Raw genomic sequence first — 16716 nt, forward strand, 5'->3', positions numbered from 1 at the left:
AAGAAGAGGGAGTAAATACTTGCTGAAAGCCGATATTTGCGGGCACTAACAGAAGCACTGTTACAGGAATTTTACTTTCTTTTTTTTTAGCGCAGCACATATGCGATTTACCTCCCCACCTCAGAAGTCCTACTCTGAAACATTCACAAACTCTTCATTTTTGCATTGCATCCAGTCACTTAGTTCTAGACTAATAATATATATAGTATTTTATTTGCATAGTCTAGCAAATGCACATGGGAAATGCACTTAACACACACATGTATGTAGGGGGTTTTTTGGACTCATTAAATATTGGTACAAATTAGAATGATTACTTCTGCTTTGGAAACATCTGTCTCGCTATCCCTTTGTAAGTGTAAGCTGGCTGAGACGCAAACCAGTTTTATAAGGTCTGACGCTGATATTATGGTAGCACCTGACAGGAGAATTTCTACTGCAGTAACCAGAGTAAACCTGAATAAGTGAAAATAATCAAGCTGCTGGAGAACACACAGTGCTAACAGACCCTGCAGTTCATGCACGTGCAGCGTGCTGCTTCTCCCCAAGTCACAACCGCATTGCATTTAACTGACCTTTAAACAAAGGTTGGATCCTGATCAGCAGAAAGAGTAGACATACACAAGAAGAAAAGCTAGAGTGGTTTTAGGAAGATGACGAAATGCACGTGTTAATAGGCTAAGAAGTCTGAAATTAAGCATTTTCAACAAAATTCCAAAGCCCAAACCAGCAGAAGGAGACTATAGGCATCTGCCTGAGTTTCGTTAAATAGTTCTTGATAGCTGAATCATCATTTGGTCATTGGAGGTAAGGGCAAATGTACCAGAAGCGATAGGAAGACCGGAAGGGAAATGAAGGGTGGTAGAAGATTGGGTGGAAAAATTAACACATCGAGTTCAGCAGTGAAGAAATTACTCTCTACCACAAGGGTTATTACCACAGAATTAAGAAAAGCCCAAACCAGTGCATTTCAGGGGAAAAAAATATTCTACCATTCTTAATAGTTGCATGCCTTTTACACTATGGAAGGGTTGGCCTCTTCTCTTGATTATCCTTAAATCTAAAATCAATTTGTGAACTAAAACTGTTTTTTGTTTGGATTTTAGCAACTTCCCCCTTGCCAAATCCAGACAGCCAATGCAGGTGTTCTCGCTATACATTCATACTTCCTTTTTTCTTCAATACCTGACAAAGCAGCAAATCACATAGTGTAAATCCTTTTTAATAATTCCTTTCATGTTGTCATTAATGTTAAAAAAAAAATCTCTTTTCTTAATATCCCAGTCTCCAGAGACACACAGTTCTGCAGAATATCAATTTTGTTTCAAATACAGGAGGTGGGTAGCTATGTTGACTTGCGGGGGGGGTAAGATTACAATAAGTGGAAATTACTCTGAACCAAAAAGGAATATCATTTCATCCTATTATCTTTAAATTTATTCTATAGTTTCCAAAAAAACAAGATACAATTTCTGAAATGCTGGTAAACAGCAGCACTACTGTGAAACTGTTACATCCTTCCCCCTTCCCTGAAAGGGAAATTGTAGCACAAAAAACAGCCTAAATTCCTTACGCAAGGTCATGCAATGAGTTTTTGACAAAATCAGGATTGGTAGCCAGGTCTTCTAACACTCGCTTATTCTCCAGCCACAGACTAGGCTTCCTCTTCAGTGGGTGGTAAACTCAGGAATCCGTATTTGCAGACCCTTGCACTAACTCCTAAGAGCTGTAAAAAGGCCACAGGTCTAAGAATTCAGGCTTTAGATTATATCTCTCTGCGTGTGTGTGTGCGCGCGCGCACTATATGTGTATACACTATATGTGTGTCTAATTAAAAATATTCAATAATGTATATATTTTTAACCAACAGTTGCCAGTTTTCCTTCCACTTCGTTACTGAAAACATCTTACGTTAACTAAATTTACAGAGTATTTTGACCAAACATACAAAGATACATAAACCTTCCCATGATCAGTTGTTGAAGTGAGACAGCTTTTGCCTTGCAAATGTCTTTAAATGATGCAGAGATAAAAAGGAAAACAATACTGGGAGAGGGGCCCTCTGTCTGACGTCTGCGGGCCCTCTCTCAGTTTTCCTACCAACACGCAATGAGCTGCTCAAATAACAGTTTTACAGTAACCAACCGATTTAACAAATTGGGATGCTTTTCTAAGCCTTAAAAACACAACGCAAAATCACTCTGTTTACCCCCCCAACTATCTCAGGAGGGAAGAAAACCCACCAAAAACCAAAAAACCAACAGGGCAATAGCCAGGTGAAAATATTATGCTCCAAAGAAAAAGAAACCTATGATGGCTTTAGTTAGCAGGCTAATTTACCACAGAAAACAGAAGGCTCGCTGGAAGCTTTGCACAAATACCAACGTGCAAAATAGAAACTTCAGATAAGCTGTGGAAAGAGGGTGGGATTTCCAGAAAATAGGGAAGGACTTGTTACACCCTCCTTGTCAAATTTTGCAGGATTCCACAGCTTCTCTGGAGAAACAGTATGTGCAGAGGGGGAAAGCGAAGAGCTTTCCTTTTGGTTCTGCTTCTCCTAAATAAACTGCTTGCCTAATTTCCTTTGCAATTAGAGAAATATTCGACTCCAAAACCCATCCTTTCCACATCTTACTGTGCTGTGTACTTTTGCTACTCAGCCTCTGGCCACTTCCATAGTTTTATATTATGAATATTATAATTACATCAATACCTTACTTTTTCTCAAACCCTAGGTTGCGCTAATATTAAGCAAGGTGAAGTCGCTGGGGCAGGGAGGGTGGTGCCGCTCAGCGGCTCTCAGCAGAGCCTCTCCAAAAGGCGTGCAGGGACGGAGGGCCAAGTCCCTTCGCTGTTTCACGCCGCGCCAACACGGGAAGTTACACAGCCCGTCTTTCTCAGTGTTTTCCGAGGTCATCCTTGGAGCTTTTTCTCCAGAAAAGCAGAATAAATGCTTTGTCATAGGTAGGCTAGCGCGGTCTTGCTTTCTAAGCTCTCCCATCGCGACTGCCTCCTGACAGCACGTCAGTCAGAGCCCTTCCCCAGCGTACGCACGCCCGGCATCTTCAGCCTGGGACGTGCCCTGCTGAAGCCCATCAGCTGCCCGAGCGTCCGAGCTGCAGCAAGGGCACGGGGCTATGCCGGGGGAAAGCAGGCAGCGCCCCAGCCCTGGCCCTTAGCCACCAGACAACCGCCCCAGGGGCGTTCACCTGCCTCCAGTCTTAACCAGGCACCTCGAGACACCCCATTTCCTCACGAGGGAGGTATTCAGTCCCACAGCACACCGTGGCGAGTTCGCTAGCGTGTAGTTAGATAGGAAATACCTAGAAGAAACAAACACAGAGAGGCTTGGTGGCAGTGGAGAGGGGAAAGTAAATTTGCACAATATAAAAAAAATATTGGGGGGCAGCAAAATACAAAAAAGAATTTCTTCAGAAAATTGCACTTCGCTCATTCTTGGCTTCTTTAGACTAAGCCTGCCTCTGCGTCGGGAAAACACTGGGAGGAATGAAGGTGGATGTAAAAAACACTGGCTTTTGCAGTTAGCTTTCTAAAAAGTTTTATTGCCGTGATAAGAAAAAAAAAATGGAATCGTACAAATGCCATGTACAATCAGCATACAAAAAGTGGGCCTGGAAACAGCTCCTGCAAAGATGCATGTTTCAGGGAAGGGATTTATCTTTTTTTTTTGGGCCTGGAAACAGCTCCTGCAAAGATGCATGTTTCAGGGAAGGGATTTATCTTTTTTTTTTAAGGTAGCCTCATATTAGTTTCAATTTTAACTATGTATCAGGAAAAAATAAAATAGGGATTTTGGACTGACTTACGGAAGTCTTGAAAAACTACATAACAAATTCCCGGACCCCCCAGAGTGCCTTAGCATGCTTTAGACACAAAAATTAAGTACAGGGTCCAAGAGTGCCCCTCTCCCCATTCAATAGGCAGGACAGCTATGTTACATGGCCTCCTCCCAGACGCCAACAGGAGACCCCTCCAGCGGTCACCGCTACCAAGATTTCAGTAGCAGCACGTTCAGACCCATAGGACAGAAGAAGAGAGAGATGTTATCGCCATTTCCTCGCTCTTCCCTCAGACGATTGGTCTCTAAAGCGAACGCTCCCTTCAAAAAAGAGAACTGCGGTGGCATACGGCTTTCCCCCCGACCATCCATGCCGCCCGCTCTGTGCCGTTGCCTTTCCAGGGATTTGCCGAGCGGCGCTGCCGTGTTGAAGACCGAATCTGTAGTCCAGTAATTTGTTGGTTCAACAAAAGGCATGGCTGAAACAAGCTGCCTGACTCAAAGAGCGTACGCTTCCTGTTGTTGGCAGAAAGTGAGACTTCGCGCTGTTCCCCCTTGCTTCCTTTAAAAACAGAGCCAGGAATTGATGTAAATTGGCTGCAAAGCGCCTGACCCACAAAGCAGGGAAGTGAGAAACTGTAGGACTCGGGAAAATAGAGCAATATTAGCCACCTATATCTAAATAGATATGGGTTTTTAATATACTTGATCAATGATCACGGATGGCATCAGCGATTTTCACTTGAAATGTGCTCAAGGGGCGGAAGTCTTCAGCAGCTCTGCAGAATTCTTTCTCCCGAGAAATCAGTCGGGAGGTTTCTTCAGTCACAAAAACGATCTACCATACCAACCACAGACAGGCGTGCCTTACGCTGCCCAGACAACTCTGTCGAACGTTAGCAGAGGGATCACCCGGAAAGTTAATTAATTACCCAGCACATAGGAGTTCTGCCTTCTGGGACTTCTGTCAGGTGGGTCAGGAGAAGGTCCCTGCACCGCTGGGGTAAGAGTGGTGCCAGACGTTCGACCCTATTACGATAGCACTGATGATTTTTACTTGCGAGGCAACACGAAGAGAGCAACAACTGCCATTTGCTATCAACCAATACTCAAATGAATTGAGACTGTTGAATTAATTGGGCTCAGCTCCTGTTACCTACCTGTTATATATCTACATTTCAATGCATTTTCAGGATCTTCAGCCTGGGAGACTGCTCGCATCTGCTCATTTACCCCACTATTAAACTTCCTAGGATCGAGGATCAGTTTCAACACAAACGCACCGTACTGGGATTTTCACCTCTTTTCCCAACCCCAGTGTAATATTACAGCCTGAGACACAAGGTAAAATTAATCTTTAAAAATCCTATCTTTGTTAAACAGGGAGTTTTAGAGATGTCAGGCTGTTTTTCACAGCTCCCTCCAAAAAAATCTTCTTAAAAATCGAAGTCCACCCAACGAATCAACAATAATCCTTAATAACATGCCAGTAACAAGTCATTAATACTGGATGATTTTAAGCGACAAAACAAGGAAACATAACTTTGACCACCCTTGGGCTTTCCTTAAGAAATTGGGTGGACTTCTTTGGGAAAAGATCTCCATCTGGTGGCAGGCTATAAAAAAGATGAAGTCAACACTACAGAGGTGTTACTTTCCCTTGAGAAGACTGCTGTTACTAGAAATGGGGTGGATTTGTTGTGGATCACTTTTTCTCCATAAATTTCTAAACCTTATATAGGATAGACTGAGCAAGGCATCTTTTAGTCTTGCTAAGTCTGTCCTAAATGCATGTCTAGCACAAGCATTGGAGCTCATCTGGCTCACGTATCCCATCGCACAATTTTTCCTGCTGACAGCGCTGCGGGAAAGACATCCCCAGCCTGTGGAGGATGAGAAGCAGCAGTGCCATTGCCACCTGCATCTGCAGGCAGATCTGCCAGGACATTAGGACTCGCCTACAGGCAATGGCTATGTCCCCCTATCGCGATACAAATAAGGCGGTACTCCTTTTCCACTGCTGTAAGGGCAATGAGACTCTTAAAAGATACTATTTTTCACGGGGATTATGTTATACAGATGAAAGGTAACCTTCCCTGGTACAAATTACCCCTACTCTGGCGTCACTAGAGGAGGGGGGTTGTACTATCGTGACTATGTGGGGAGCTGTACTACCATAACTATTTTTAAAAGCACATGAGAAATCGTTTTTGCGAATTAAACTACAATGGAGCAGTCCCCAGCATGCTCAAGTTTGTCCCTTCCGAGACATTTACAGACAGAGCGTTAGTATATATTTTTAGCAGATGACAGCAAAAGTTTCTGAAAAGTTGATCTCGAGTTCTCTTGCATTTCTTTGGTGCAAAACTTCCAGTTTTGGAACGACTTCTGATATCACGATGTTTTAGTTATCACATTTAATTTTTTTCAGTCAACTGTAAGACTCACTGTCATATGACAGTAAGGCACCGCATCAAGCAGGGTGGAACCTCTTGAATTTATCATTAAAATCACTGGGAAAAAAAAATCACAAGGGATGTTCGGAAAATAACAGGCTCATCACAGAACCTGGGAAGAAATTACCTCTTACCTCCTCCCTTGTCACTACAAGCGTATTTTCTACCTCTTCCTTCTCTCCAGCTGTAGCTATACCAGCCCAGAGTTTCTGTGACCTTCTTGAAAGTGGAGTTTTTCTGTTGCCTAATTTTATGACATCACTGCTAAATGTATGCTTTTATATAACATTAAGCCATCAACAGATAGTGAAAAATTTATCATCATCGCCAAAATAACTTCAAAGTACACAAGTTTATTCGCATCTTTACATGTAATCAGTTTCCCCGCGACACTTTTCAATTTTCTCTGTTGATTCTTTTTGAATTTTCTCCCTTTTTTTCTAGGGGTAGCTGGCACCAGAATAGCTTGCAGAAACCAGCTTCCAGAGTTCATGCCCTCTCTGGAAAAAAATTCTCCATAATTTAAGAAAAATCAGGAGTCTCTATAATTCTACTTACGTGGCTATATTCTTCACTATAACAGAGCTATATCCATTCTGTAGCGCAAATAATTGGTATGCAAGAAATACGATATACCAAGAACATTCAAGCTTCCTATGTCAATAACTCACACCTCTTCTTATTTCTTTTCATATTTGGAAAAAAAAAATCCATAGGTGAAATAATAATGAAGGCCAAAGTTCTCCTTCTTTGGAATACTGAATTAAGTATATGAGCACAAGCTATTTCATGACAACTCTTGTAAGAAGTCTCATTGGTTACATCAGATCTGCAAGGATAAGCCGTCACTAGTTGTAACTGGCAGAAAATAAAATTACTTATCTGGAAAAGGAGAAAACAGACTCGTAGGTCTTAATCACCACCGAGTAATATTTCTAACTGGTGTCGCCTATTAATCAAAACGATTCTGTGTAACAGGTTTAGGTGGAAGGACCATCCCAACTGACAGAGACATCCTTTCCTCTGGCTGTAGGTAAAAAGTCATGAAAAGACAGTTTTACTAGTATCAGTGAACAGATTAAAAAAATCATAGAAGTTACTCTAAATTTAAAAGCAGAAGCCTAGGCAATTTCATCTCTCATTACATTTTAACCCACAGTACAGAACTCAAAACCTGTTAAGAATCGGGTAGGAATTTTCACAAGCCACTGCCTGGAATTTTGTGATCGACTTCTAAAAAAAAAAAACATTATTATTTTTTTTTCCTGACTGTAAACACACAATCATCCTAGATGGTCTTTCATCTCTTTCTGTGGGAAGAGGCCAGGGGCTGCCCCGTGCTGGACACAGCTGATTCCAACAGACCCACGGTGGAGCAGATACCCACACTGCGGCCCATGAGACAGCCCAGCTGGAGCAGATGGATATTCCTGAAGAAACTGTGGTCCACGGAATGCCCACACCAGAGCAGAGGAAAAGCATGAGGGGGAAGGAGCTGGGCGAGAAACTGCTATGTACTGACTGCAACCTCCCACCCCCCTGAGCCCCGTGGCAGCAGGGTAGGAGAGCTGGGAGTGAAGTTGAGTCTGGGACAGCGGGGAGGAAAGGTGGTGTTTCAATGTTTGCTTTTTTTTGTTTCTCACTACCCAAATCTATTTTAATTGGCAATAAGTTAATTATCCCCAAGCTGAGTCAGTTTTGCCCATGGTGGTAACTGGTGAGTGATCTCCTTGTCTTTACCTCGACCCACAAGCTCTCCCATCCTATTTTCTCCCCCTGTCCCACTGAGGAGGGGGAGCGAGTGAGGGGCTGGGTGGGCAGCTGGCTGTTAGCCAAGGTTAACCTGCCAGAGTATCTCTTTAGGTAAGAAAACTACTTATCCCCAAGTTGAGTCAGTTTTGCCCATGGTGGTAACTGGTGAGTGATCTCCTTGTCTTTACCTCGACCCACAAGCTCTCCCATCCTATTTTCTCCCCCTGTCCCACTGAGGAGGGGGAGCGAGTGAGGGGCTGGGTGGGCAGCTGGCTGTTAGCCAAGGTTAACCTGCCAGAGTATCTCTTTAGGTAAGAAAACTACTCATGAGCCTTCTTTCAAAACTCTCCCGAGCCCGTGCTTTCATTTCCATTTCAAAGGAAAGCGCACTCATGAGTTTGAAGACGAGTGCAAGCGTTGGTTGTATATCTACAGTTCAAAGCATCGTCTAAGTCTTAATAAACGTAAGTGTTCACCAAGACCAATCCCTCACTGCCATCAAAATTATAATTTTAATAGGAAAAGTGGTTTTTTGTTTGTTTGTTTGGTGGGGTTTTTTCCCCAATGACATGTTGGCTTGGGAGTTCCATAATTTCTATTAGAAAAACAGAAATTGCATTATTTCAATAGGACAATCTTACCGATGCTCTTAGAGGCCAGTCTGGTTTTCATCCCCTTGCCATTAGCAGACGATGATCATTGCCGCTTCATCAGCTTTTTACCTACTTGTGTTGGCACAGTTTCCTGTAAACGAAAGTTCATCTGGGGATTTCATACTGCTCTGAGACAATTTAGCTAACTCAAATACAAGATGCATCGAGAACATGAAGAGTCTGAATTGCCTTGATTATTAAGACCACCTCACCTTTCCAGGACTGCAATTATTTACCTTTATTTGAGAGAAACTAAGAGATTGTGCACCAAATGTTACTGAACCACAAAACCAGAGGAGAGTCCTGCATTTCCTCTTACGAAGTTCAGCCAGCCAAAAAGAATAAATAATGAAGTACATAGGTTTCTGCATACACCAAACAGATCCATTAAAGTGGATTTATCTGCACCATTTCCCTTAAATTACAGTCATGCCCTACTTCCGTGCAATTTTCTGTATTTTGTGAAATTATGTTACCGGCGATCTAATCTCTTGTTTGGTGGCACTGTTATAGCGGGTTATGAAACACATATTGGGCTAAGTCCTGCTGACTTGTGAGTCCTGCAGCAAAGCCTTGAATATTGCTAGATGGCTGAAGGGACAGTCATATTACCTGCATCATTACTAAAAAAGAGAAAGAATAAACTTTACCTAATGTTCCCTTTCCCTATTTCTGTGTGCTTTCTAAAACAAAAGCATGCTCATGTAATTCAAGAGGGTGCTAAGTAATGAATAACGTAAGAAGCAGGAGGAAGAATACTCCTGCCTGCTGCTGCGGTTCTACCTTGTATCTCGTTCACGAGTTCCACTTTGCAGAAGACAAACATAGCGGCACAGCGTTTCTCTCCCAGTCCCTGTCATTTTAGGCGGCATTTTATTCTCCATCACCATGTGCATTCTCACTGGTCCTGCCAGTACAGCCATTTCCATTAAAATATGAATATTCAGATCCACACATAAGAGCACAGTATGCTCACACAGCATACCAGAATAATTCCCAGCATAAATAAGGCAATTATTTAATCATACATAAGGGTTTTATTACCCTTGAGCAACCCTTAGGTTTTACGAGACAATCAGAAGTCTCCGGGGTTTTCATTCACTTGCCCGAGACAATATTTTAAAGAACATGTTTTCATTAGGGCTGGAGAGATGTTTGGAGAGAGCAAAAATCTTACCTAGTACATGTTTATAGCTCTCCAACGCTAAACTTGCAAGAGCAGATTTAATCTCAATCTTTACCCAAGTGGCACAAAAGTCAATCGATTTGGACCACACCACACATTTATTCTTACAAAATAATCTAATTATTCTACTTTCACTATTTCAAAAATTAAGATAAATTTGCACACCTGAATTTTTACATCTCTGAAAAACAATTTCCAATACATACCATACTTTACTAGAAACATAAGCTAAGAATAGAACTGACTTTTTTTATGTTTAAACCAGGATGAGCTCTAAGAAACACCAAGTCTTCCAAATTACTCTGAACTCAAGGCTCACTATAGTCTCATAGCCCCTGTAGTTCCCAAATGGCTTTAAAAAAATGCTAGCTAAACAGCATTGATGCATTTTTAGAAAAATCTAAGTACACAGAGCTTAAAAGCTAGTTGTTTTCCCCAATAGGAGAAAAAGTGCTTTTGAAAAACTGAAAATAAAGCATGGACACCACCGCAGCCAGCTCTGCCACACTAACAAAAGAATCCAAAGGAAAGCTTTTCATTTGTTTTCCATTCAGAGGCAGCTCTGTCCAGCCAGTGGGCGAGGACAGGTTATGCGAACAAAAGGCGGTGCATTTCTTCCAGACCTTGGGTAAGAACACCACGTACAAGGTAGCTAGGAATTTTACCATTGTTACATGAAGATTTTTTAAGGAGTAGAGGAACCCAGTTGATGTTGGGACACGGGATTTCTCCTTCCCCGCTGCTAGAGCCCAGTCAGGTGCACTCTCAGACTGAGGCTTCTCCCATCTTAGTTTGATGGATGCAGCTGCCGCTGGTTTTGCTTGCGGGTCCAGCCAGGAGTGAGGCTGAGCCCCTAATCCAAAATGGCAGACACACAAACATGCATACACACACACACACACGGACAAGAACAGAGTGCGAGCAGTGCCTTTACCAGCATGCGCAAACACAGCAAATGCACTCACATAAATCCAACACCACAGCCCCATCTTGTCCCTCATCTCCAGCCGAACAGGACTGAAGCTCACCAGTGAGACACGCAGGCCCCCCACGCTCCAGCTTCACAAGAACACCACGCTGATGGAGCCTTCAAACATCGCCATGGGATTTGAGTTCATCTAAAATCCATGCCCAGACCCTGAGCCCCCTTACCCTGCCACTGGCTTATACCTTGGCTCTTTCCAGGTGCTGGTTTCCTCCTACTTGCCAGCTAGTCCAGCTTGAAGTTTGCTAGTGAGTTTTGCTAGTGAGGTTTGCATGCACAGCAGGATCCCTACAGCACCTGGCCCTAAACACACTGGCTAGCCCATGGCTGGCCCTCAGACCCTACAGCCCCTATGACCCACGGCCTCTTCTCCAGTTGCAGGTGCCCAGACCTCCTGATAACACACATCCACAGCACAGAAAGCAAGATTAAGCAGCAAATCATCAGAAAAAGGACTTAATAAGAAGCTGTGATAGACTGCAGTGGTGTGGCACAGGGCTGTCAGACAAGAGCACTGCTTACATGAGACCGTCCCCTTTTATCCACCCTTCTAATCTTCCCATATCCACCTTGACTCTTTCCTTCCTCTGCTCCTGTCTCTTCCCAAACAATGCACCCCTAACTACCTTCCCCCATCAGTCCCAGTTTTCCTACATCCCTACCCAAAATCGCTATTTCTGATAACGTTACCTGGGTCCCCTCAGCCTAGCAGGGCGTTACTGATACAGCACAGTGGGCCTTGCAATATTCCCCCCAATACTCCCTTCAAATATATGTGAGGTTTAACCATCTTCCCCTTAAACATCAGTGAAACTCGTCCACCTTTCACAGCAGCCATCTGTAATTCTTGTCAGCTTCTCACTCTGTTACTCGTGTTCAGCAATTTCCCGTATCATGACCAGCAGTTTCTCACGGTCTTTTCAGTTGGCTAAACCTCAGGCCAGGGCCTAGACATCTGCCTGCATAACATAGGAAGATTTATTTCAAAGACAGAAACAAAAAAGTGCAGACACCCTAAATTATCATGGGTTTAATATGTGACAGCGCTAAAGAAGTGTTTCAGTGAAACAGTTTGGATGCAATTATCTACCGCAGCCAAATGTCTGGTTCCAGGTTTCATACAGCTCTAGGTCCTTCGAGGAGACGCTGGGCCGCACAGTTCTGAAGGCGCTCTCGAAGTCCAGGAAAGCAATAGGCCGTACTTGGTCTGGCATGATGGTTGCGATGTCCATGGACTGGAGGCTGCGGATAGGGCCCAGAGAAGCTTCTCGACAGAGCTGTGTCATGTCTGCCCCAGAAAATCCATTCGATTTCTTAACTATCAGTTCGATTTCCTCTTCATTTAGAGAGCAGTGCTCCTTAGACATTAGACGGGTAACAATCTGCTTCCTAGCTGAGGCTTCTGGAAGAGGAATGTACAGTCTCTTCACTAGTCTCCTCCGGGCAGCTTCATCGATTTCTTGGGGTCGATTTGTTGCTCCAACCACGAGAATACGATCTTCAGAGGAGGTTGTTGCTCCATCTAACTGGACCAGAAATTCAGTTTTTATTCTTCTCGATGACTCATGCTCCCCATCTCCACGCTGAGACAATAGAGAATCAATTTCATCGATGAAAATCACTGCCGGCTGTTGACATCGCGCCACAGCAAACAGCGCACGGACCATCTTTTCCCCCTCGCCTACCCACTTGGAAGTCAGAGAAGAGGCACTGATGCTAAAAAAAGTCGCTCCAGACTGGCACGCGATGCACTTGCCTATAAGAGTCTTGCCAGTCCCAGGGGGGCCAAAGAGAAGAATTCCTTTAGGAGGACCACGTAGCCCAGTGAAGATGTCTGGCCTCAGCATAGGCCAGACTACTATTTCTTTTATGGTAGCTTTAGCAAATTCAACTCCGGCAATGTCATCCCAGCTGACAGGAGGCCCGTGGTCCATGATCTCGTGCATAATGAGTTCGACCATTTTTGGTTCTATGTTTTTCAGTCGTTCATCTATAGGCAGCGATGGATCTGTCGGTCCTCTTGCATGAGGTTTACACTGTGCTCCTCCGTTTTCATTTCCATCTTGTTTTGGAACTGGAGGAACAAACTTGCCAAATGGACCCCGAGATCTGCCTGCACCCAGCGATTTTTTTACACCTCCGTATGATGAGACTGGTGCACGTTGGGGTAGGTTTTGAGATTTCTTTTGCTGATCCACCCACAGCTGTTCTTTTGCAGTTCTAAAACCAGGAACACTGCTCTCTTCATTTCTGTTTCTATTCCCTGAAAAACTACCGGTTTCTGTACTAATGGAAGCCTGGCACGGAGCAAGGCTAGGAATCACAGTGCTGCCTTCATCAGCCAGACCATAAAACGCTTTTCTTTTTCCAGAACTTGCGGACCATGCAGGTATAGCTGACTGATTGGAAGGAGACAAATGTTGTCCATCACGACAGTTACTCGACATTCTCGGAGAACTACCACTTGTCGCTTCTTTACTTCCAAACAGTGGAGTGGCCTGGAAACCTATATGAACCTGTTCGTTTAAGGAGGCTGAAGAGGCAGGAAGCGTTTCCGAAGTTTTGGTCACAGGATGCACACTGCTTTGAAGAGACTTTGAAGACAAGGGATGCTCAAGGAGATCTGGTCCCTGACTCGTGCATTTTGCTGAGCCAGCACAGAGCTCAGTTTCTCCGGCACTGCTGAAGATACTGAGTTTAGGAAGACCTGGAGCGGCGGAGGCACTGACCCCTTTATCAGCTAGTACACAGGCATCTGTTGGTGCCATCTGAGAGCTTTGGAAATTTTTGCCAGCCTGCATCCTCTCTTGCACACACTTTAATTCAAATACATTATCTGTTGTCAAGGCAGATTGCCACTTGTCACTGTCATTTTGCTGACACTTTGCCAAAGTCAAAATGTTTTCAGCGTAGTTATTCAAGCCAGTCTCTATGTTGTCAGAGTCAATAATTGCAGAGTATTTCTCTGCGTATTTTTTAAACAGGTTGGCAGCACAGACCTGAGAGATCTCGGAGTTTGCCCATGCATACTGAATACGCAGGATTTTGGCACGGTATTCATCTGCCTTCTGTCCAGGTGCGCAGGTGCCAGAGGTAATAGCAAAGTAACTTTTCTGCCAGTCGCTCAGGTGCACAGCGCTGTGGGTGGGGGCTTCCATCACGGACACTGAAACATACACAAAATACCTACTGTTATAAAATGCATTTCACAGCTACTTGCTTTGGCTGCTTTCCCCCTTTCCTAAATACATATACATGAAAACATACATTATTTTAATTGAGAGAAATAGCGCAGTAGATCTTGCAAGCTATTTAGCCAGTCTGGACACTTTACCATTTCCAAAAAGCAACGAGCTTTGTGGTGTAAAGCCATTTAGACTGAGGTTCTCTTTTCTTTCTTGTTGAAAGAAAACAAGGGGGGAGAGGGGGGAAGAGAGAGTTTGCTTCTAACCAGAGGTCTCCTGGGGAGGTAAGTAGACTGCAAAGAACGGTAACAGATGGTCAAACAAAAATTGGCCTTGTTAAATGAAATCACCAGTGCTTTCACTCTTATTTGACAGAATAAGGCACAGTGCAGAGGCGGACAGATTATACATCACTGTCAGAATGATGACATTTACTACAGTGATGGTAATAAAAATGAAACACTGAAGCTAATAAGTAAAACTACATGCAAAGTCTGTGAGGGGAGGTAAAAGTGGAATGAATAAGCCTGAATTTAGTAAACTTTCAGATTAAGAAAATATATACAGATTCATAGCAAGTGTTCAAAACTATTTATTCCACTTAGAACATACTAAAATCTCCCCATTTTATATTTTAGAGAAACAAAGCTCTTGTGTGTTTAAAGCAATGCTTGTTTCTCAGATTTAGAAAGTAGACTTTAAATTCCTTCAGCGATTTTTTAGTTAAAGAAATAGGAAAGATGACATTTGGCTAGGAAGGAGCATTTTGCCAGACTTGAAAAGATATGCTCATGTTTACGATGTATTTTCAGTTGGACTAGATGATCATTGTAGATCCCTTCCAACTGAAATATTCTCTTCTATTCCATATTCAAATAAGTCTTTCTCTGCAATGTATCATGTACAGAAGTATTTCTGGTAACGTGAAGAATTCATGATTTCAGAAGAGACACAGGCACAAGCAAAATTAGAGGAATCCACCACAGCCTCAACAGGGTTTGCAGAAAGCTCCTAACACACAGTAATTCCCATCTCCTCATCTGTCTAATGATACTTGCCTAATATATATATTATATATATTATATATATCTAGGGACATATGTCTAATATGTGACATGACCAAAATGCATCAAATTCTAATTTCTCTTTTTTTTAACTTCAATATGTACTGGATGTTCCAGCCAGAGAATACTTAAAACAAAAACTGGTAAAGTGGAGGTCCACATATTCTGCACCCCTTCCAACAGAGTACGAGTCAACCTGCAATCTTCTCCTGAATCAGCTACAGACTATGTATGAGTGCTGATTAATGTACAGGTGTAATGTATGTATGAGACCGGGGAGACAGACCTGAAGGAATAGGGGGTGTGGGGGGTCCTCTCCGTTTACTTTCAAAAAGTCTTGCATCACTGTAAGACAACAGAGAGCACAGCATGATTATGGCAGGAGGGGTTACACGCATAATTAACAATAAGGAGATAAATTATTTTGGTTTGGATTTTTTTTTTTTACTTCAGCCCAATTTTGTAGAGCTATTTAGAAAAGTCAATACATCTTTTACCTGCAAATTCAGTACCTTTACATGGGAATCCAATTAAAAAAACAACACAAAAATAAGATTTCCTCTGAAAAGTTACTGTCAACTTCTGCACCGTGAGAAGTCTAACTTGCGCCTACCGAATGAGGTGCAAACTCCCACCATAATCCATCTGCAACTGAGCGACAGGTGAACAGGAGATGGAGGGCTGCAGCCTTTTATTTCTTTTCTCTAAACAACTACTATACATTATACTAAATAACTGTCTCTGCGCACTTAACTTTTTTGTAACTGTTGAATCAAAAACATCTTCTGAAACATAAAAGCTAAGTTCAGAGAAAGTTTAGTAGCAGGCATTTGCTCCCATTAAATATTTCCATAGAGTTACATCATTCAGAATATAAAATCTCAAGTTCACCACCACTACCTAAAGATTCAGTAAACATCTTCACAGCACCGAGGGAAGGTCATAATAAGCGGGCAGTGGTAGCCAGTTTAAAATTTCAGTTTGATTTTTCTTCTTAAGTATCTTCTAATATCACAGTCTCTCCCTATTCTAATTCCTGTTAGTTGTCCTCATAGTCTTACTACTTTTCCCCCAAGAGCTAGCCAAATGCCTACACGGACAGTCAGTCCTTCTTCAACAGCCAAAACTGTTCCTAGATGTTGTGGGCATCATACTTTCATCTAAGTGTCTAACGTTGGGGGTTTATCAAAGCGCTGACAATAACGAATTTCTGGCATGCAAGCGTTCAGCCTCAGCAAACAGTGGGATAAGTAACTACCTGACACGCGTGCTGGACGCCATTACATTGATACATGAACATATACACCCATTCGAAACGTGGGGAAAGCCTGCTTGCCCACAGGCAAGAAAACCAGAAGGGAAGCACGCCGGCTGCCCAGGCAAGGCTTAGCCCTCTCCGCTGCTGCGGAGCACGCACAGGCCGATACCGTCCAGCCGGCAAGAAGCCAGGGCAGGGCCCCTCAGCTCCGGAGCCCTCGCTGGCACAGCTTCAAGCAGGTCGACCTCCCTCACCGCACCGGGGGAGGGGAAGCCGAGACTAGAGTTCCGATGCTTCCCCAGCGGCCTCCGCCCCCCCGCACCGCGGCGAAGGGCCGCCCCCCGCCTCGGAATCGGCTAGTCTGGGCGGGCCGCCCGT

At 43.4% G+C, this 16716-nt stretch overlaps 1 protein-coding gene across 1 annotated transcript; it reads right to left on the bottom strand.

The window, feature by feature from the left end:
- Positions 1–11598: 11598 nt before the first annotated feature.
- FIGNL1 (fidgetin like 1) lies at positions 11599–15391 on the bottom strand. Its single transcript, XM_009282899.2, has 2 exons — positions 15367–15391; positions 11599–13997 (listed from the first exon to the last, which is right to left on the bottom strand). Exon 2 carries the CDS (start codon positions 13987–13989, stop codon positions 11914–11916), a length of 2076 nt encoding a protein of 691 aa, XP_009281174.1. The 5' UTR covers positions 13990–13997; positions 15367–15391; the 3' UTR covers positions 11599–11913.
- Positions 15392–16716: the final 1325 nt, after the last annotated feature.

Source organism: Aptenodytes forsteri, unplaced genomic scaffold (assembly GCF_000699145.1).
Source record: "Aptenodytes forsteri isolate BGI_AS27 unplaced genomic scaffold, ASM69914v1 Scaffold150, whole genome shotgun sequence".
Lineage (NCBI taxonomy): Eukaryota > Metazoa > Chordata > Aves > Sphenisciformes > Spheniscidae > Aptenodytes > Aptenodytes forsteri.

Bases quoted from the DNA above. Each gene is read 5' to 3' on its own strand.
- FIGNL1 (XM_009282899.2), bottom strand. From the start codon at position 13,989: ATGGAAGCCCCCACCCACAGCGCTGTGCACCTGAGCGACTGGCAGAAA.